Source organism: Corapipo altera, unplaced genomic scaffold (assembly GCF_003945725.1).
Source record: "Corapipo altera isolate COAL_440 unplaced genomic scaffold, ASM394572v1 59, whole genome shotgun sequence".
In the NCBI taxonomy this organism is placed as follows: Eukaryota; Metazoa; Chordata; class Aves; order Passeriformes; family Pipridae; genus Corapipo; species Corapipo altera.
This window is the reverse complement of record NW_020884917.1, coordinates 6,780,252-6,803,714: the sequence shown is the minus strand read 5'-3', so window position 1 is coordinate 6,803,714 and position 23,463 is coordinate 6,780,252. Positions and strand designations below refer to the sequence as shown.

Sequence of the window (23,463 nt, the reverse complement as noted above, 5' to 3'; positions counted from 1 at the left end):
CCAGATTATCTACCCCTTGGACAAAGGGGAGAAATTCAGCATTTGACACTTTTTTTTTTTTTTTTTTTTTTCCAGATACAGAAGAGTAAAAATATATTAAAAAAGAGACTGGAAATCACTTTCGTCATTTTATCTGAGCTTCTTCATTCCTGTTCTCCTCCTTCTCCAAAGACCAGTTTCTGAGAAAGGCATTAAACAACCTTTCAAACACTCTTCCTCCCACTGGCCACTTCACAGCTAATGACTCTGGGTTCAGGGGTGGGGGCCTTCGTTTTTTTGATTCTTTTGTTTTGGTTTGGCGTCTCTTTCTTTTTCTTTCTTACTTTCTTTTCTTATGTATGCATGGTTTTTGTTGTTGTTGTTTTGGGAAGTTTTTTTGTTAAAAAATCAAGGTCGAATTTCCTGATGCAAATGGTTCCATATTTCTGGATAGGTCAAGCAAATAGAAGAGGGTCATCTTCAAAAGCTAGTATTGCCCTTTGCTATGACTCAGCTTGTGAAACCAACATTAGGATGATGCAAAAGAATATAAAAGAAATAGAAAAAAAAAAAAACAACTTGATAATATTTTACTTTTACTCTTTTTCTTTTCCCTGAGAGTCTTTTTCAATTGCTAGTAGACAGAATTTGATATCAGTTTTACTCTTGCTGTAGAAGATTTTCTTAAGAATGGTGAATTTTTAGAGTCATTTGATTATTTGTTAGGATTTGATATTATTCCCAGATAATACAATGATAGCAAAATGTTTTTGTTTCTAAGCAGCAGGTGGACTCACTTAACCCTTGGTTTTGTTCTCTTTTTGCAGTTAGGACAGGAATAACCAATGAAAGCAATATTCTCTTGGGGCAAATTCTGTTGTCAGACTCTCAGAGTATGTCTTGATGTGCCTGCTTAACTTGAGATTGCAGGTAATTAGCTGTTACCCACATTTTTTCATGGGCCACTAGTAATAGTTGTTTGTCTGACCTGAAGATCTAGGAGAAGAGGGACAGCAGGGCATCACATGGATCAACTCTTAACTTTCATCTCAATGTGGTCTTTCATCACTGACTGAATGGATAGGCCAAAGAAAAGGAAAAGTGTTGCTGTATAAGTATGGACAGACAAAACTAAAATAAGAATGTATGAGATACATCAAACACATATGTAAGTGGTTTTCTGGCTTGGGATCTTGATAGGGATCCAGTTAATTGTATGAAATTTTGCCTGTCTGTTCAGAAATCGAAATATGTACATGTACATACAACTGTTTTTGCTGAACACCTTTCTGTTCAGGATGACTTCTTGCTGTGTTAGTCACATATGTATTTTACAAGGAATCAGACTCCTGTCATGGACCTTTTCTGTGTAAAGAACACACAAAACATTGGCTTAGTAAGGTAAATATTTGTTTCCATTTCATGTCCAAAAGCACAGAACTTTAAAACCAGAGTTTGGGGTCCGTTACTGCTTAAATTGTGCATGTACAGGGATGAGCTTCCTGTGACGCTAGTAAAAATTACGTCAGTGAACTCAGCCTAAATCCACATTTTAAATGTGAATACCTTCTCACTTAAAAGTGTTTGTATCTGGGATTCTCATTATTGAGGCTAGAGACATTTGAGTTCTTTTTTTGTACATCAAAGTTTGAATTTGTTCAAAGCCAGAGATTTAGATTACGTTCATGCTGTGATAAGGTTGCACTTCAATTACACGTTCAGAAAGAAGTACATGAAGTTGTTAGAACTTGCAGTTGTCTTCTCTGAACCAGCTCATTTAAATAAAATATAAGGGGATATAGTGTTCCTGTTCATGAGTTCCTGGTTCAGTAGAAGCTCTGGGGTAAATTTTTGAGGAAAGTGGGGTGCTGGGAGGACAGTAGCTCCACCGTCATCACTGAGCACATTCCATGTTGTGTGACAGGCAGAGGGCTGTGTCACACTTAGTGCTTTCCCGCCTCCTCTTTCCTCTCTTCCATCAGCATTCAGCCCCAATAAAAGAAGAATATAACTTCCAGCTCTGACCAGGGTCTTTGAAGGCACACTGATGAAATATCAGTAATGCAGAAGTAAATACCGTAGTGGTGACTCAGTCTCTGCTTCGTAAGATTTCTTCCTGAGATCAGGGGGAACATACCCTAACAGAGTGTTTGGTCAGAGGTGCAGAATGATTTAGTCAATATTTTTTAACTTACCCTTACCTTTTATAGTGACTGAAAATGCCTTAGATTATGCACAGTAGAATAATAACAGTTGTAAAAAACACTAAATCTTTTTCTTCATCTGTTTCTGACATATGTATTTTCTTTCTTTCTGGGAGTGACTTCTTTCAGACAGTAAGACCAAACAGCTTAATTCATGTCTGGTCAGTTCTTGTTTCTCATGCATGAGCACAAAGGTGTGAAGTCAGATTGGAAAATGTTTTTCCTCTATTAGTGGGGTTATTCACTATTGGTGGGAGCTAATAAGGGAAGTGGTGAATTTGCTGTCTCTTGGGGACTGCAGATCAGAGTTACCATTCTAGAAGAGATGCTATAGGCAAAGTTATTGGTCTCAGCACACAGGTATACAGCAAAATGTTTTGTAATACATAGACGGTCAGCTAACATGCCCCTGTTTTTAACTCATCTGTGTAAGGTACAGTAGATTATTAGCATTCTTAGAATGTTTTGTTGTCATGTAAAAAAAAAATCTTTGTAAAATCTGTTAGCTGGGAGAATATATAAAGTGAAATCCAGAAATTGAAACCCTACAAAGGGATTATGCCGGGTGACAGTATCTATTGTGGTGTTGCCTTCCAGGATCACACCTACATTTCCTTACTTTGCCCCCGCCACCTCACTGAAATACTCTGCAGCACTGTGCTAGTGCATCATGAGCCAAAGGATGGTATGTTTAGACACCTCCCAGTTAAACTTGAGATCAGCCACTGTGCAAATGTGTAAAAAAAAATAAAAAATAATTTAAAAAATTACATAACTACTTTCTCTTATTTTATTCCACAAAAGGAAACAGTCAAAACAAAGTGGAAAAAGATTAAGTATTCATCAGCTAATGGCCTATGTTTATAAAAAGTGAGAAAGTATTTCTGGTTTTACATCTTTACCTAACTTTCCCTGGATATATAGAAATTATGTTTTCAGATGCCTTCCTTTTCCAGCCTCAGTAAGACTATACAAACAATGAAAAAGCCAGAAAGTCTGCAAATATAAGGTCCATACCATTTGCCTCGTGCTGAAATTTTACAGAATTATTTGGGAGCACCCACCTGTCGGCTCAAAGGTGTCTTCTGGTGCCAGAGTGCTTTTTACAAAGGCTGGCATAGGCTAGGAAGCTGTGTGATAGAGACGGCACTCTTCTGCCTCTGCACAGAGGCTGCTAATGCTCTCAGAAAGCTCTGCCTTGCTGGAAGAGCACCATTTCTTCTGCTTCCCAAAAACTGTTGTATAATTTAGGAGGGGGGATCAGGCACTTTACCTTCTTAAAATAGAGAAGGATGCTATTGCAAGCATCCCTATCAGTGTTTTGTCTTTTGTCTGGGACTGGTGTTCAGGGAACTAGCAGACCTTTGACTCACGGTGACAGAGTGCTCGAACTCCTGTACACATTATAATAAAAAAAAAGTGTCAATATGTTTTCATAGAATCAGAATTGTTTGAGTTGGAAGGGACGTAGAGGACATATAAAGGTTATCTGTTCTAACACCCCTGCAGTGAGCAGGGATATCTTCAACTAGATCAGCTTGCTCAGAGCCCCATCCCAACCTGACCTTGAATGCTTCCAGTGATAGGGCATCTACTGCCTCTCTGGGCAACCTGTTCCAGTGTCTCACCACCCTCATTGTATTCTGTTCATTATTTAAATGGCTCAAAGGGTGACAGTTCACTGGACTGCAGTGATTTGAACCATGCATTTTTGTGACAATATGCAAGAACTATTCACACATGAGAAAGAAGGTATTTGTTTATTTATTTTTTTTAATGTACAAACCTGTGATGTGCCCTCTCAAAATACTGAAGTGAACAGCTTTCCTTACTGTTGTGACCCACCCAAGAAAGGGGAGGGTAACCAAGGTTATTAATAAATCCCTTGGAGTGGATTAGAGTGAAATGACACTGAATAATCGGTGTTTGTAAACATATATGTGTAGGGTTTATTTTGCAACAATTTTATTTCAAAGGGTAAACAGGTGTGTGGCCGTTTTGGGTGTTATCATTCTATAGCAATACAGCAGAATTAAAGCATCTATAGCAATAAAGCAACATTAGAGCATAGCAATATGATATGATTAAAGCATAGCAATATTAAAGCATAGCAATATAGCACTGTTATTAAAGGATAGCAATATTAAGGCATCTATGGCAATATCATCTACAGCAATATAGCAATCATTAGAGCATAAGGATAACACTTAAGGAAATGCATAAGGGAGGAAAAGGGAAAGAAAGGATAAAGGTGGAAAGATATATATATATATAGTCACCACCCGTGGGGTCTAGCGATGAAACTTGTTAGTTGCAGCTTCAATGTCTGTTAGTTGAAGTGGTGGTCTTGATCCACTGGGGCTGGGAGAAGCACCCCCCCAAAACTCAAAGAAGTTATGAGTTATTACACACTTCTAGCTCAGGTGGGAATACCTTGTACCTCCCCGGGGTGGGGAGTTAAACAATTGGTAGTGCCATGGGCCATGCCATGAGCCTCTTCTTAGCCTCTTCCCTTCCTCAGGCAGGTATCTGCACCCATGATGGCTGGACAATGGCACCCACTTATCTGATCATTCAGCAGTATTCAGGGGGTGTGGTTGGCTTTGCTGGATGAGCAGCTGCTTCTTTTCAGTTTGCAGACAGTCTTTTGGTGATCTTAGAATGTGTAAATCATTACCTGTTTCAGTCTCTGACATTTACAAATTATATAATATTTTTTTCCGAAAGTATATGGTCAGATATGTTTAATTATAAAAGATTATTGATATTACTAAATTTTTCATGTTTGAGAAAAAAGATAGATGCCAGAAGCTATTTTTTTTTTCCTGGTAATAAGTGGTAGATTTAAAAAAAGAAATTTTGCAATTTGTCCTAGTTAGAACAGCTGGGACCGATTCATCACTGGATGGGTGTAGCCCAAAACTGTGTATTCTATAGCCTTCCATGCCATTTCCCAGAAACTGTTATCAGTAGAGGCCTGCGAAACAGGAAGATGTTTCTGTCCTCATACCCTTTTATGGAATTCCCTGCTCTGAGGGAAGGACTGAGCATTCCTGCCTGAACTGGAGAATATATAAACTTGGAGTTTCGGAACCTATTCACCACTCGTGGGATCCAGAGGAAGACTGCAGATCACTGCTCTCAGCCAGACTGCAGACCACCACTCTCAACTGGACTGCAACCACCACTTTTCAACCAGACTGCAACCACCACTCTTGACCAGACTGCACCAGCGCTCTCACCAACAGGTTTTTCCCTCTCCTTTTACTTTGGACTCAGGGGGCCCAAAGAACACCACTCTGTTCATGCCTCAGGGTGCTGGGTTATACATTTGGGTTTTGTGGGTTAAAACCAATTGTTTGTCTGTATAATTGTACTTATTGTGTTACTTTATTAAATTGTTATTCTGACTTATAATCTCTCTTTTGAGTTGAGTTCATTTCCCCTGCTGGTTTACTTTTAAACCAGCACACAATTTTAGACTTAAAACATATTTCAGAGCAGTCAGTCTAAGCAGGCTGATGTGCATCTAAAAGTGCAGCCTTTTGTATAGCTCAAGCTGGTGTAAACGTACTACTTATTAATACAGTAGGATGTTTATCATCAGAATGAATCTGACATTTGTGAGCCTAGTTCCTGACAAGTGAATTAAGGAGGCAGATTCCTTTTTCTAGGTCTTTCTTTTTTTCAAGCATAAATTTTGTGATTGAAAAGAAGCCTTCCAAAATGTAGTTGATATATGCTGGTGTTTTTGCAAACTACTCTTTGGGCATGCAAATGTTTGCATATGTACTTGCAAAGTCTTAGAAGTTCAATCTTACAAGCAAGTATATTTCAAACTAGATAGCTGATAGCGCTGTGCTGCTTTGTAATCAGAAGGTCCATGAGCTCACCTAGCTAAAGGTAAATGTCACCTCAATTTGCTGTTAATCCTTGTAATTTCTGCAATGGCTCCCAAATCTGGCTTTTAATTAAAAAGCACAGTACCCTATTCAAATTAGAAAAGACAGAACCTGACAAGTACAGTACTTATTTTGCTTTAACTAGAATAAACAGGTATATTTCCAGGAACTTGCAAGATGCTCTTAAATATTTCTTATTGTCCCCTTTTCCTTCACATTTATTTTAAAATAATGAAACTCCTCATCCTCTGATGATCCATACCGTATTTTAGCCACTTATACTCAGCAAATGACAGTATAATTGACTCCTTTTCTCTTACACTTTTTTAATCCTCACCTAACAATTAAAAACAGAACAATGCTGTGCTTTCACATGTGTGAAACCAGTGCTGATCTCAGAGCTGTGCTGGCATGGTGTCTGAACATCAGCACTCAAAAGCAGGAATATGCTGGCTGAGGAAGAGAAGGAACCCTGTGGCACTGATTCCACACAAATCACTTCAGGGAGTTGACATCAATGCTGGTCAGATAGAAAGGAGGGGAAAAAACCTGTGCTTTCATATTTTAAGACATAAATTCTTCTTTCTCTGAAGTGGGTACAGAGGTTTTTTCCCACTTGTGTTACCCACAACATGAGCTGGTCTGCTCAGTCTCAGTTCAGTGTCAGTTGTGCATCCTAATATGGTGCTTCTCCTGCTTCTATGGATAGACAAGTTTCGTGATCCCAAATATCCCTTTTCCTGTCTGATTACTGTGGTCAAAGCAGGAGCAGCATGGGTACCACTGCCAATGACATTATTTTCAGTTAAGATTAAATGCTGTCTGTGCATTTTCACTTGCTGAGGCTGCCTTCCTGTTGCTGCAACATCCCTTTTGGCCTCTAGCAAGCACAGAGAGTTCTGCTCTGAAACCAAGCGGGACCAGGATGCAGGCCTTCTTTGAGGCATTAGCTCTTCCTGTTCTGGGGACTTGACCACCAGATAAAAGGAAACAGAGCTACTTGCAAGCAAGCTAGATGAGGACTTGAAACTCAGTTTTAGTGAATTTATTTGCCCTCATACATAGGCGCAAAACAGCATGCTCTCACAAGCCTCATGGCACACTCTTGGCATTTTGTATTGTTTTATTATTCCAAGCACATATGTATGGGTACTTACAACACCCTGGGTTTAGATGCTGTCCAGTGGTAGGAAGAATATACATTATCCCATTGTCTTTGTTGGTGGTTTTAGGAGTGCAGCTAGGTTTTCTAGTGAAAAAACCTAGCAGTAGAATGACAGAGGAGCATTTGATTTTCTTCTTGCTTGGATGATATTTTTATGCAATTTTTAAAAATCGTTACCGTTTTTATTGTAGACTTCTGGTTGGGTTTTTTATCAGGTCTTCTGGTTTACAGGCCCAGATTCTCACAGGAATATTTTGCTACCCTCTTCTCCTCCAAGAGAAAAAAGTCATTGCATTTGCAACATCAGCTTAGAGCAAAATGACACCTAGGGCCTGACCACCCTTTTATTTGCACTGAAATCAAGGGAAGTTGCATGAAAAGTTCTGCTGGTCCCACTTCAGCATGTGGAGTTAAAGGCTAAACAACCAGAACATATGCAGCTCACCACACACAGAGTGTTATCTGTAAAGCCTGTACATCAGTGTGGGGCCATCTTCCTTTGCTGTTGTAGGAGCTTAACCACCTTGAGTTTCATAAACAAGAGACTATCTCTGTTCTGATGATGCTGCTTCTTGTAGGCACTTCAAAGTCATTCCACAATGCACTGTCTACCTTAAACAGGAAGGAAGGGTGGACACTGTGGCTTATCTGTGACTGTAGATTTCACAGCTTTTGTGGTTTTAACCCTACAGTGACAGGTTCTAAATAAAATTAAGAAATATTAAACCTCTTGGTAGGAGGGATAAGAGGAAATTAACCAAATTCAAGGATCTTGGTCTTATAAAATAACATTTTCTTCCTGGCATTTTGCAGGAAATTCTATATATGAAGTTATATGTATGAAATTTAGAGTATGTTAGCAGTATGATGATGGAGATGTCTTTCTTGAACTGAGTTAAAATAAACACTTGTTCTCTAGCATTTTTCAAGGAAGAAAAAGGCAGGTTATTATGCTATTTTTCACCAGAACATAGAAAACAAACTAAAATACATGCTGACAGCAAAATTCAGTGCAAGTTTGCTCTTGGGACTGGGTGGGTAGAGTAATGAAAAAAACCTATTTGGCTTTTTAAGACTCATAAGGGAAAAAAATAGGAAAACAAAATTAATGACACTGTGTAGTGGCAAGTATTCTCAATTGTTCTGATTCAAAGAAATCCTTAAACAATATGTAAAGCACACTTTTATTATGGCTGGGAGATGCAGAGGGGTTTTGCTCCCCATGCATTCCACCGAGAAAAGAAACACAACAGCTTTTTATATATTTGGAAGGAGTGAATTTCAAAAATTATCTATCATATACACTCTTTACGAAGTCTGCCTTATCTAAATAGACATTTGGTTACCTAACTCCAATTCTTCTTATTATAGAGTGGTTACATAAAGTTTTATAATTTCAAACAGCTTAGATTCCCCCCAGCCCTCTTCTGTCTCCCTTGCAATACTACATGCTAAAAAGTCTTTCCTGCTTTCCGTGACAGTCCCTTTTGGTTTACGTAAGCTAGCTTTGTCTTAATTGCCCGCAATTTGGGCAGCAACCTTCTTTCAAGCAGTTACAATTTTGCAAAGTCACACTAACATAGCTAAATTTTTATTTTATTTTGTCTTGTCTTTATTTCAGTTCTGAGATTGATTTTTAGCAGTATGTATTTATTGTTAGTTCTTGATTTGAAAGAAGAGTCTTATGATCTCTAAAAAATTTTTCAGCGTTTCCAGTTTTTCTGTAACTGAATCCATGTATGTTCATACTAATACCAAATAGAAACAATGAGTTCTGCACTCATTTGAATTAAAGTTGTAGAGGGGTTAATTTTTTTCTGGTTCTTTCTACATCTGATCCAGGTGTGGTGCTTGCTGTTTACTTTTCAGCATTCAGCTCCCCACTTTTTTTTTTTTTTTTTTTTTTTTAAGCATAGTGGGAACATTGTTTAGGCAGCAGTTATTTCTTAACACTTGCCCCTGTGAGGAGGAGTTAGTGTCATTATCTGATTTCTAAAGATAGGGAAGTTGAGGTAGGGAATTCAATTGGCTTATTTAAGGACCCCAAGGTAAATCTCACCTTTCCACTTTTCTCTTTTGACTCAAATCACAAGCCGTAATTGTACCTAAACAAAGAACAGTGCACCACACTGGTGCCCACTGAAACACTTGCTCATTTGATTCTTTTTAAATGTGCCACTTGAAACATGACTATCAATCTCACAGAGCTGGTGTCCTGTTCTACAGTATTGCTTATAGATCTCTTTTTGCACCATTATGTTACATCTCTACATAGCACCTTCTAGAAAGTAATTTAATCCACTAGTAGATGTGGGTGGTGTCTGTGCAGGAGTCATTACAACACATAAGTAACAACCAGAATTTTCGTGTAGCACTGCTGTTTTTCTGTTTAATCTTTTCTTTTAAAAAAACCCCAAAGGTGGTCATGAGTGTCAGAAACCAAACCATTCTCTCTGATGTTCAGAGATGTTCATTACAGGCATTAAAGGCTTTGTGCATTCCTTTTGCCCAAAATTTCGCTTCTAATTCACTCCTTTCCTCTCGGGGAGGTTCACTGGTATTGATTTCCTTAAGAACATCCAGTGTGCTTGCCACTGTAGCTGCTTGTATTCTCATACCTTACTGGCTTGGTACCTCCAGTCTAGTGCAAGTAGAGATGAAGCTAAGCTGCCAATTCCTGTTAGATGTTGAGGGTGTTTGTGTAGTCGACTGTGATCAAAAATGCTGTTAAATAAGCAAGAAGGGAGAAAAGATGATTTGGAGATGGCATCTACTGATTTGGGTGATTAACCTCCACTTGCAAATACAGTATCAGAGTTCTTTCTCTGACCATGACATAAATCTCCAGAGGCATTCCCACAGGTAATGTCAGCCACTTGCTGAACCTCCACAGGAGCAATGTAAATGCTGTGTGCCTTCAGAGCCATGCTGGGCAGTAAAACTGTCATTTGCCAGTTCTGTGAGGACAGAGACATAGCTGAAAGGAAAGCTGTCTGAGGTCTGTCAACAGTTCATAGATCCAAAACTTAAGAACATGAAACTTCCAGAATCAATAAATCAGGTATCTCTGCCCAAACACGGTAAGTTATATGAATGTTTGAAATCAATTCCTTTAGATTGAAAGGGCCCCAGAAGTGAGACTACTTTCCCAGTTAGTCTCACCTAGAACCATGAATAAGAAATGGGAGAAAAAGACAACAAACAATTAGTAGTAGGGGCAACACTACGAAAAGCATTTTTATTGTTAGTGGGATTACCATTTATCCATCTCTGCTGAAACTACTCTTTCTTTTCAAAGGTCCAGTGCAATGTTCAGCTGACTTACCAGGCTTGTGTTCCTTGGTAAACCACCTTACATTGCCAGGTCAGTCAGTACTGCCTCACTCTAATTTCCTTATATGATGCCGCTGTAGAAATTGGCACTCACAGTGCCTACTGTTTGGGAGATGGATATAAACGGATGACTTCTTCACGTACGGTATGACTTTTACACATTTAAAAAGTTAAACCCATTCACTGGGATTGAACTAATGAATTATTGTTTTTAATGATCTTTACCACATTCCAGTTTTTTAAATACCTGATTTTTTTTGTCTTGCAGAACAGGCTTCACAAATTGTTTTACATCAACTGGCAAATTAATCTGAGTTTTTATCCTATAGACAGAGATATTGAAGGGATAAAATAAGGCTGTTTTGCGGACCCAAGTATAGGTCTTTTTGTGCTCCTCCCATCTACCAAATCCTACTGTCTCTATTTCACCACAATAACAATTTTCTTAATCGATTTTTGTCCCACAACTATCAGAAGAAAGGGGGAGTAATATGAAGCACTTACACAAAATAATGGCTTAGTGTGAACGTATGTATAATTCACAGTAGGTGAAAGAGAGCATAAGTTTGCTGGAAGTCATCAATAACCAATAAAAAAGCCCAAACTTCAGGCAAAGCACTTACAAGTTTTACTGAAGATATTTTCACAAGTAGCTGTTGTGCCAGCAGATGAGGTATGGTGTAGCTCCATGTATAGATGCCAATGTGCAGTAGCATGTTTCTATGCTGTTTCAGTTCTCCAAGCTGTTCATGGTTTGATGCTCTTTCACAGTGTCTCAGTTTGAGACAATTTGGAGGGGTGAAAACCTCGGATGGAAGTCTACTTCCTCAGATTCAATACCACTGGTTCTCTCCAATACAAAGAGAGAGAGACCAAATATGCATGAATGTAAGGGAAAAAAATAACTCTTTACCCATAACAATACCAATAAAACTAGGTTAAGCTAACCAGTGAGGAGAAAATTCCCAAGCCCCCACACTATTTATTGAAGCAATCTTGAAGCACTGATATTAAAGCTAGCTAATTATTAAGTAGAGAATGATGTTACTCACCCATACCAACAACCATGCTCAGTCTCAAGGATTAACCTCAAGGGGCATCCCCTCTCAAGGGAGGAATCTACACAACACACTCCTAGAAGGGGTATGTTATAGGTCCCTGGTGTTAAAAAGTGGGACTGAACTTTTATAATATAAAGTGATTGACTGTTGGTCATGTGTTTTCAGGCTAGTTGTGTCAGCTCTGCAGCCTTTAGCTCAGCAAATTTAAACAAGTTATTGGTACTATCCAATTGTTGGTTCCTTTATCAGGAACTTTGCCTGCCACATCCTCACTTGTGCCAGTTTCTGTCAGGAAACACTGTTTGAATGTTTAGCTTTGGGATTGTTGAGTCAGGCTGGTCTCAGCATTCTTCAACACCAAAAGCATCATGATCCGCCTTCTCAATCCACTGCTGATAACCTTTGCAAAGGGTAAAGTTAAAGCTTAGGCAGAGCATGTTTCTAGAGGCTTCACTCAGGATTTTCTTGCAGGTGGCATTCAGAGGTCTTGCTCTTTGGATAGATCTTGGAGAGGTCTTGACTTTTGGAGAAAAAAGTTGTTTTAAGGAAAAATTGTGGAATGAAATGTCACTCTATAACTCATCTAATGTAAACAGATCTACTCATAAAACTAGCTCAATTTTTATACATCCTAGAATATTTGCATTGGTCTATTGGGCTTTTTTAATAAGCAATGCTTACACAGGGTTTTTCATCCGTTTCTCCAACTCGATATCACTTCTAATCCATTGATCCATTAACGAGTACCTGCAAACAACAAATTGCGCATCCTTATGTGTGGTACTTCTGAGCCTTCAGATCACCATTATAATAACCAGGGAGAGAATATAAATGCAGAAGAGAAGGTTTGGGCATAAGCTACCAAGTACAGTCCCTTCATTATTGCTGACTTGCTAAATGACCTTGCTCAAATCCTTCTTGTGTGCTCAGTTTCCTCATCTGTTTGGGAATGATAACATTTACTCCTCTTTAAACCTATCTGATCTGGAGATCTGTTAACTGTTATAATTAGAAAAAGAGAAGTAGGGAGGATCCACCTTCAAAAGAGGGGAGCAATCAATCTAATACTGTCCCTTTTTTCAAAAAGACTCGGTGTGTTTGTTGCCAGTCAAGCCTTGCTTCCACTAGCAATATTCACTGCAACAGTATCGTGTTGAATTACAGGAAGTTGCCTTCTGTCTGGCACTTACAGAAATGACTATCTGTGTTTTGACTCTCTCTTTTATTAGACACTTCCCACTTTGGTGTAAGTTTTGGCACCAACTGGCTTAGGGACTCAGTGGGGGATTTTTATTTGGCTATTTTAACACTGGTACCTTCCTACTCATGCCCCATTACCATGGCTTACGCAGCAAACTGTTTACTCTGGTATGGTTTGCAAATCAGTCTTATCTGTGCAGTTATTTACAGTATGTGATGAAGAATAGGTAATAGTACAGTGTTTTCCGTGTATGGAAACAGTGACAGTGATGTGTTTTGTTTACAGCCATTATGGTGTTTTTTCTCTATGCTCTATATAGATCTTGTTTTGGGGGGGTTGCTTTTGCTGGAAGAAGCCTCTAACAGTCTGCCGTAAACATACATGCACAATTTTCTAATTGAGAAAATGTTATTTTCTTGCTTTTTTAATGCAAATTGCACTCAGCATCTTGAATAGAAAGGAGGAGCTTTATCACATTGCCTTTCATATCACTTCTAAAAGAGTGAGGCTGACCAGAAAAGGCACTTGTGTGCATGATCCCATCCATCTCTTTGCCAGCAGGTTAGTCAGTCTTCCTCACTGCTGTCTGTTGAATCTGTACCTTGTCGATTTAAAGTGTGCAAGAGGAAGACTCACCCAAGGTCACAAAGCTGGGAAAATTTAATGAGGTTAGGTAGCTGAGTGCAGGAAGAGCCCTGGCAGTGTTCCTACCTGGACTTGACCACTGTTGAAACCAGAGTCCTCTGGCAGCATCTCACAGCACCACAGGGAACCCATCTGTCATAGGCACATATGCTACCTCCTTGAATGACTCCTTTTTGTCAGTACAAAGAGGATGAACTAAACATTTCTCCAAGGAACCTGAACTTTGTATGGTGAGAAAGCACAATAGGGTCATTGATGTACCCTGGTTATTATTATTTGCAAACACTATATTTTTATATATGTTTTATATATTGACTATATTTTTATTTCTATGTCTTGGAAACATTTGGAGATCTACTTCTGTCCTGGGAGAGCTCACATACCCTCAGTGTCTGGGACCAGCCTTCTGTAGGACCCCCTAGCCCCACCATCTCCTGTCAAGGGCCCAGGGGATGTGTCCCAGCTCAGCCTGGGGCCTTTAGTCCCTGCCTGAGCCATGCTGTACATGGGCCCATGTCTGCCCCTGTCTCCTGGATGGGCCTGGGATCTGCACTGCAGAGACCTGCTCTGTGGGATGGACCCCTCAGACCTAGGTCATAGCTCGTTATGCAGAACTCTAGGAGTAACATACTGTGTTCTATCCTATTTGTATTCCTGTTCCTTGCATGCACCATGACTCGAATAATGAGCAACAGTTTAATTTGCCTGAAATTCCATGAGCTTTTCAGCATCAAAAACACTTTCAAGGACACATAACACAAAAGCAACAACCAGAATTGGGATTTTATTTTTGGTTTTATTTAATTTTTATTTTTATAAATCCATATCAGAGCCACTCTTCACAAGCATGTGTAGCCAGGAGCAGGCTGATATGTCTCAGTTTAGTTTGAAAAAACATCCTTTGCAGTCTGTCAATCTGACAGAGCTGCAGAAAGCAGCAGAAGGAATACAGGCCAAGCAAACCTGTTTCCTGAAGAGAACATGAAGAATTAGGATCAGGAACAACCACACAAAAGAAGAAAAAAAAAGAAGTATGGATGTGGGGCGTGAGGGGCCATCTCTGTGGTGCATGAGCAGCTGGCAGCAACCTGGCCAAAAGGGACTGGAAGAGCCTGACCAGTCATCATGCTCAATGCTGCAGAAGAATCAAAAAAACCTGAGTGATGACTGTCAGTCTGCACTGGTGTAAAGTTCCTTCCTGACCCCAGCACTGGTGATTGGCTATTCCCTGAGCATGTGAGCAAAACCCACTTCCGCATCATCCCACAGGCTGGTCACACCTCCCAGGAGATGCCAAAGACCTGTTCTCCCCCAGTCTGGAGCCATCTCAGGGCTTCTGACAGTGGCCACATGCCCTTGAGCGAAAGACTGGCAGAATACCAGTGAATGCCCCAAACCACTTGGACCCCTGCTAACATCTCTGCATCCCATTTCTTACAGATTCTGCTCCTGGCTCCACAGGAGGTGAGGATGGAGAGCTCTTTAGTGTCACAGGTACTGACCAAGAAGTAACTGTCTTTGGACTTTCGTTGAGATGTCTCATTGGAGAAAAGTGAATTTTGTATAAACACAGATTTTCTTTAACATTCTTAGGAGACTGAGTCTCCCCAGGTTTAGACCATTTCTTGAGTGACTCTAATGAAAGTCTTGGTTCTCCTGCAGATCTTGGTCCTGCAGATCTTTCTGGCAGTTACATCAGAAAACCTCCTTTGTTGACAAGGCTGCAAAAGGGAGAAAGATTTTTCCCAGCGGTCTAGGCTCCTTTCTCATTTGCAGTAGTGTACTAAGAGCAGCTCTGGCATTCATTCTTTCATCTGCTGTGCAAATCAAAGTATGATGTTGACATGGGGCCAGGTGTTTATACCAAGTGTCAAGTGGGAGTCCTGACCTCTCTCTAAAGAATCAAAGAAAGAGTTGTATCAAAGAAAGATTAAGAGGAAATACTGTGTGGATGCTGCCCTAGACAAATCTGAGATTTGCACAGCTGCTGATTTGTAAGATGGTGGGTTGCTGTCTTGGTTTACTGACAGTATGTCCCAGGAGGTGGGACCTCCAATGGAATCGAAACCCCTCCCCCCCAAATCAAGAAAATGTTTGAAATTGCAAGGTATTTGAGTGACGTATGAAAAATTAATAACAGTATTAATAAAAATGGAGAACAAAGCAGAACAAACCCAAACCCAAACAATAACAAGAAAATGTCACCTTAAACCAATCTTTCAGTACTGTGGCACCGAGACAGCAATGAGGTTCCGACGGAGGTCGTGTGCGGAGTGAGGGTGTGGGGATGTGCAGAGCAGCGTTGGCGCCAGAGGTGCGGAGTGAGCAATGGCGGTAAGCAGCAGCAGGGACTGTGGGGCGAACAGTGGTCATGGGCTGCAGTGGTGGGCAGCAACGGCAGCTGTATGCAGTGCTTACTCTGAGATGATAGTGGCAGCAACAACATCAGTGGTGAGCGACGGCAGGGAGCGTGGGGTGAGGATCGATGGGGCTCCAAGCTGCAGGGAATAGCAGGGTCTGGGCAGCAGCGAGGAAACTGCCAGAGCCGAGAACCATGGCGAGAGAGAGCAGCCTGATCATGCTTCTGCATTCGCACCCCTCTATCGGAACCAGAAGGAGCGAGGTCTGGTAGCACCAGCACTTTTATGCTTCCTAAACTTTTGTGATATCTCCTGCAGCGACCTCTCCTGCCCACCAGCCCTTCCTACCCCCACGGGGGGTTGGGGACTGTCCAAAACAGCGTGATGATATGAAGACATTCAACAAAGAAAATCTTCTTCATTTAGGTAAACTATAACTGTTGCACATCCTGCCAGTCAGAGTAAACAGAGCAGCTTAGGCACTCTTAGCCTCCTTGCTGAATTAGTGTCTGGATAAAACACAGATAGTCTGTTTGCATGATGCTACTTGTGTAACTATTCTAGTCTACACTGATATTGTTGGTAGTACACTGGCACTACCAACAGTCTGCTACCAAATCCCTATTCTCTGCTTTCATTGCCTTGATGATAGCCATGATCTTAAAAAATAATTATTTTCCCTAAATTAAAAAAGAAAAAACCCACCACCAACAACAAAACAAAACAAAACAAACAAAAACAAACAAACAAAAACAGACAAACAAAAACAAACAAACAAGCAAAACCCAAAAAACTATCACTGCTCATGTGAAAGTCCTGAGAATCATAACCTATTGGACCCCCCATATAAAAACCCTGTGAGGGTTTTTTATTGTCATTTTTATTCCCATTTTAGATGCAGAGAAACTGGAGTGAATGTTGTAGTCCGGGTCACATAAGAAGTCAGTGAGCAATCTTGGAACAGAACGCTAGAGTCCTAACAGAAAGTCTTCTGCCCATCAGTTTGAGTCACTGAAGTTTTAAGAAATTAAAAGTCATGAATCCCCTTTATCCACTCCTGTATGAAGATGATAAATACTACTGTTACTATTCTGGATAAACCTCTTAAAACTATTAGCAAAATCATATCTTCTGGCAACAACTCAAATAAAATTCCAGGTATCAATAAACATTTCCCCACTCTGAGAAAGGGAAAATTAAATAACAGTTTGGCTGAATCTCTGCTGAGTACAGAAAATGGAATAAATATGGAAAGTGAATGTGCCTCAAAGAACAGTAATTCACCTGGATATTTTTCAACCTTTTAATGAATGTGAATTTAATCTAGTTGAAAATAGGAAGGATTATGACTATGAAGAAATCGAGATGTGTCTTTCTAAAGTTGATGAAATCTGTAGTTTTTTATTTCCCAAGATATTTTGGAGCATGATTAATCATTCAAGGAGCTTAACAAGATTGGAGTGTGACTGTTCTAGCATTTGATGTTAGCTAGCTCACACAGGGGAATCTTTTTCACTTAGGATTCATGCTGAGAGTGATGACTTTTCTTTTAAAATGCTTATCATACTAATTATTGAATTGGTTATTTTGCAAATAATAACTAAACATAAGATGAAAGCATTTTGATCATGATCATGTTTAATTTTTTAGTCTACCTATGTAAAGAGGTAAGAAAGCAAGACATAGATTCAAATAAACAGAGTCAAGAAGTTGAGAATGGTCAGATTCATATGTATTCCACTTCTGACTTTCACAATGGCCTGTAGTTTGCTGGAAAATCAGACAAAATGCATCAGATCTACCTATTCCTGAATTCTGGGAAACATGATCTCTATCCAGATTTATTGTTTTGAAATCATCTTGATATTTTGGGTACAGTGAGGTGTTAAGCTATATATATTTAGATAGGTAAGTATAAAGTTGCTTCTTCATTTAGGTATGACAATTTAGCTACTGTCTAAACTGTTGTTTCCTAACCCTGAGAATGTTCCTTGGGATTCAACTGTGTTGATATAGTCTGCTGGGATGTCTGAATAAGGGCATGATTTCAAGATCCAGTGTTTCAAACTGGTTAATTGCCCAAATTTCAATTTTGGAAATGCTTATGTTTCATTTTAGAGTTTTACATCTATATTTATGATTTTTTTTTTCTGAATGTTTTCTTAACCCAAAAGAATCCCGGCTTTCAGGCTGAGAAACCCTACTGTGCCCATACAGGCTGTGCTGAATGGGATGGACACAGTTTCTGAGGAATTGATTTCTTGTCTACTAGTGAGTGAAAGCTAGGCATGATAACCATCGTTGTTATTCCTTTGTCACCACCAGCCATCAAACCTCAGCTGCATCACCTCAGGAGGCCCACTCACAGCTCAGGAGACTATTTCCCTGCCTTCCACAAGAAATTGGAGGAACATCAAGTGAGATGTAAAGTGCTTGACGAGAGGGAAAGGATAAAGAAGATTCAACATATTTCCCAGAGCTGGAATAGGAAATAGCAGAAGAGTTAAAGAGGCATCTTGTGGAATGATGCTTCTCACAGGCAGATGGAGGATATTTTGCACAGGCCATACTACATTGTACAGCAGCTGCAATTTTGAATAAAAGCAAGTGTATGATTTAACTAAATTATATAATGGACATTTTGTTAGAAATGTTCTCAGTAGCCTTATTATTGCAGCATATGCCCATTTAGTACTAAAGTATTGGGCTGCTGCTTTAAAAGATGTAACTGTATATGGATTGTCTCCTATCAAATTAAGCCAATGCTTTCCTAGATTATTGGGCTCCTTATGGCGTTCTCAATGCGACCTTCTGCTTACCACAGGTAAAACAATAACTCTTATTTCAGAAAGCAAGGGAAAATTTTTTATTGTCTAGCAGTACTGAGAATAAATGTCCTCCTGTCATAGTGTGACCTATCAGGAGGATGCAGGTGGAAGGCTGGAGTACAAAGTCCTCTCCCTTCACTCATTGGAAAAAGAACACATAGCACAGCATTAAAATTGTTCTTTGCTCAAACTCTGTTGAATGTTAAATAACACTGATTGTTTTCTATGGCATTAATTTAGTTGAGTTTGATCTCATGTGTTCTTTTGATGGATAGTGTCCCATGGCTCTGAGTTTCACAGTTGAACGTGACCCTTCTGAAAAAGTTGCTCTTGCCCCCAGATTTTGCACTTTGAGAAACAGTGGCAAATAGCTCTCTGCCCTCTTTCTGGAAACCCCTGGTGGTTTACATACTACCTCAATTGTCCCTTTCCAGTCCTTTTTTTACTCTCCTCAGAGGCAAACCTGCTCTACTTTATATCTTCCTTGCTGCTCTTCACTATATCTCTCTTTGTTTTAATCTAAGGAGAGAATGAGTACTGCACGTGGCTCGTGTCAGGTACACCAGAAAACTATAAAATAGTGTAATGACACTTTCCATTTCATCTTCCAAGCTTTTCTGAATAGATTTTTAAGTTGTACTTTCATTTTTGAACCTCCTTGAGGACTGAGCAGTAGTTTCTGTAGAATTACCTATAATAAATACTAATTAATTTATAGCCAAAACACACATACAGAGTTGCGGAGTTGGGGTTTCCTCTCCCTATATGCCTCATTCTGCACTTGCCAACACTGAATTGGTGGTTTTGCCAATTACACTGAAGTAAGCTGCTGCTTCTTATTTTTCTATTTCTTCTCCACTTTACATTCTTCATTTCTGTTTCTTGCTTGCTTTCTTCTTCTACCAAATCACGTCTTCTGGATAAGCACATTGAATAGCAGAAACAACAATCCTCCTTTACTATGAATCCTGACCATTTCATAACAATTTTTAATTTATTTCTGCTTTTTTTTTTTTCCCCATTGCTAACTAGTTGTTTACCTATCTTAAGATCATATGTTGCAAACTTCTTTCAATCCATGACAGCTCAGTAGCTTTGACAGTCTTTGGGTCAAACCCTTGTCAAAATAGAGAACAGCAAAGCATATTGGCTCCTTCAAGGAGTGTCGAGGTTTGTGAAGCAAAATTTCTCGTACAAAAACTTGGCTGAACACTCTCTGTCATAAGTATTCCTGCTATGAGTATCCCCACTACCTACTAGTTCTATTATTTATATTTGTGAAAAATTTGCTCACTGTGAATTTGCATTGTTATACATTACAAGTTTGTAATCATGTCTAACAGCAAAACTACACCAGCTGGTGTATCCACCATTGCTGCAGGACAGTCACATTGAAATCATGGCTGGTTGTTGAATGAAAAAAGCCAAGGTGTATTTCCAGTGTTATAGATGCCCTTCACTGCAATTCCAGGCACACTCGCCGCAAGGTCTCACACCTTTTCACAGTGTTTTGCTAGACATCTTCACTGCCTGAGTACTCTGATGTCACCATGTTTCAGTTATTTTCACAGTTGTACCCTGTGCTTCATGTTTGTGATACTGACCTTCACCACCACCAGCACTTGTGACTCCAGCAGCGGGGCTGGGTCACTGCCTAAACCAAATGTGAAAAGTAATGCACTTTAAAGCCTCCTGCTTATGAAATATATTTATCTCCAGGAATTTTCTGAGAACTGTATTTTGCTTGTAGAATACCCTAAGATATTTTACACAAATTGGCTGTATACTGCATGTATTACATCCATGTATATATATGAATATGTGCAAAATTACTTCTGTGTCATTTCCTTCCCTTTAGGGCAGTTTACCTAATAGAGAACCTGACTGTTCTCTGGACAAGTGGACAGCACTAGGTCACCTGTAGAAGTTGAATCACACAAGACTAGAGTAGTGGGGCAAAATCACCTCCCTCGACCATGCTGCTTTGGATGCAGCCTGGATATGATTGACTTTCTGGGCTGCAGTCACACATTGCTGGCTCATGTCCAGCCTCTCATCCACCAGCACCCCCAAGTTCTTCTCCCCAGGGTGCTGTTTATCTATTCATCCCCCAGACTCCTGATACTGGGGGTTGCCTCGATCCACATGTAGTACCTTGCACTTGGTCTTGTTGAGTGTCATGAAGTTCACATGAGCCCACTTTTCAAGTTTCTCCAGGTCTCTCTGGATGGCATCCTGTACTTCAGGAGCATCAACTGCACCACTTAGCTTGGTGTGTCATGTGGAGTATATATGGTTCCTAAACTTTATTGGAGTTTTGATCAGTTTCCTCTTTGATCTCATTTTTCTCCAGCTAAATCAATTCTGTATTGAACTGCTGTCCATTAGAATGTCCTCTAGAAGGTGGCTGTTCACCCAAGTGGTTTAGAGAGGGGTTTTTTTGGTTTTTTTCTGGAGCCGGGGAAGGTGAAGAATGCTGCCAGTTACTCACTGGTATTGGAAAGATATCTCAGAATGTCTCTTTCCTCTTTCAAAGCCTGGGGCTTTTGGCTGAAATGAAATACTGCAAAGTGGGAGACAGGGGATGTTGTTGCAGACTGTTCTTAGTAAAACTTGGATGTTTTACAGAAATAATTCCTAAGTTTAGCACTTAGTTGTGCTGATGGCATCCAGCCTGATGCATAGAGATGTGTAATGGAGCCTATGGACTTATCCTCTCAGTCCAACCCTGACATCTAGTGTACAACAAAGGAAAATTTTCCACAAATGAAATCCATGTTATCTGGGGGAGGGCCAGCTTTGAAATGCTTTTGATCCTTTTTTGTATTTATGATTTTGGAGATAACCACTTGCTCCCAGCACAGAAATAAGTCTGTCTGTCTAGACAAATTTTATGATCTTAGATCCCTGATGACATTTAAATTTGTTATCACGAACTCATTACAACTATCAACACTTGCAAATTTAATCTTTTTTTTTCTCTATAGTCCATTCATGAACAGAGTCTTTGCTCTAATCAGTGGATCGCTTCACTACAGCAGAAAAGTTTGTCGCTTTGTTATTTGAGAAGGACTTCTTTGTTTATATTTTTAGGAAAGGATTAAAGCCTGAATTAAAATATGAATGTTAAAATCCATGGTGAGTGAGACACAGAAAGACTCTTGAGTACTTTTTCCTTGATTCCTTATATTTTGTGTTTTTCCTCGGGACTCCTCATTGTTCCAGCACCCCATTGTTGTGGTTTCAAGACTAAATTATATTTATTGTGAACTTTATGTGAATTTTTAAGACAGCTGACAATCACTCCCTTTACTCCAAACCTTTCTCCTGATCTCTCACAGACCTGCTAAGCATCACTAAGAAGCCCCCTTGATATGGATCCTGGGCTATAGTCACAGAATGACTGAAGCATGATCAATGCCTCTGGAGTTGGCCAGTTCAAGTAGGTTCCACTGAGGCAGGTTACTCAGGGCTGTGTCCAGTTTGGTTTTGAAAATATCCAAGGATGGAGAGTCTGCAGCCTCTCTGGACTATCTGTGACAGTGCTCAGTAGCAAAAACATGTTTTCTTACTTGTAAGTGGTGTTCCATGTGTTTCAGTTTGCGCCCACTGCCTCTTGTCCTGTCAGTGGATACCAATAGGAAGAGCCTGGTTCCCTCTTTATTCCTCCCCATCAGACATTTGTGTGCATTATTATATGCATTGATAAGCTCCCTTTAAGCTTTCTCTTCTCCAGGCTAAAACAGAATACAGAAAAACAAACCTGAGACAGGTATAACTTTGTTTCAGACCCTAAGACCACCTGGGGGCCTAAAATCTTCTTTGAAGGTCAGAAAAAAATTGACAACTTGGAAAAATCCAAAGCTCACAGTAATGTGTCTCACAGTCATATATAGACATGTTGCCGTTTAGAGGATCATTGCAGCTGAAAGAATAAGCACAAATGCTCCATCAAATACAGTTCTTTTATTTCTAGAATGTGTATAATAATTTAGCAGTCACTTGTCTCTCTGTCCAGCCTGTGTCTTTTCAGGATTTTTCAGGATGTCAGGAATAAGGATGGATTAAGCTTCCCTTTACAGCTCCTGGATCTGACAAACTACATGGGTTCCTCATGCAGGACCATAGGGTATCATACAGTATCATGGGGACATGCAGTATCATGGGGTAGAAACTGGCTTTAAATGTTCACTCGTTCTATTTCTGGATCTACATTGCCAAAATATTGGTATTTCTGTTTGCACCACTGCACTTTAAAAGGCCCATGGCTTTTTGGGAGGGATGCGAGGAACAGAATGATATCTGTTTATTAACTTATCTAAATACAAGTGAGAAGCCAAAATTTCTAATGTGCTTCACTGACAGGCTTTATTGATTTTTGCTTGTAGATGGTATTGCTGGGCAGTCTCTCTGCATACAAGAATACTGTAAGGTCATGTGTAAAAGTGTAATCTCAAAAGGTAGGGATGGCATAGAACATGCAGGAAGATAATCTGTTATGATATCTAAACATATCAATTAATTTATGTGGTCAAAGCATTATACAATTTCAATTTACTAACCACTAAGACAAAATTTCAACCAGACATAAATTCATTGTAAGTTTTGCTAAAGTCAGTGCATGCAAATGCTGCTTTATCTATGAATATACTGTGAGTTTACAATAGCATCATGAATGTTGCTTTGAATTTGTTCCACATATCCCTTGAATCTCATATTTAGCACTACAAAAATGCTCATCACAACCCCTTCAAATAGGTGATGGACTTTCTGTAACCCTTAGCT

The 23,463-nt window shown here is 39.7% G+C and overlaps 1 protein-coding gene across 10 annotated transcripts in view; it reads left to right on the top strand.

Annotated features, from left to right (window-relative positions):
- Positions 1–20,602, top strand: part of PDE1C (phosphodiesterase 1C) — a 196,611-nt gene extending 176,009 nt beyond the window's left edge. For 7 of the 10 annotated variants that reach the window (XM_027655952.1, XM_027655951.1, XM_027655958.1 and 4 more), the window contains 2 exons: positions 14,931–14,984; positions 18,176–20,602. In XM_027655952.1, the coding sequence (XP_027511753.1) occupies positions 14,931–14,984; positions 18,176–18,345 (224 nt within the window). In that variant the 3' untranslated portion in view covers positions 18,346–20,602. Of the gene's footprint in view, positions 1–75; positions 1,524–10,548; positions 10,973–14,930; positions 14,985–18,175 lie in introns of those variants that run through there. The other 3 variants (XM_027655953.1, XM_027655954.1, XM_027655955.1) reach the window with 3 other exon arrangements.
- Positions 20,603–23,463: the final 2,861 nt, after the last annotated feature.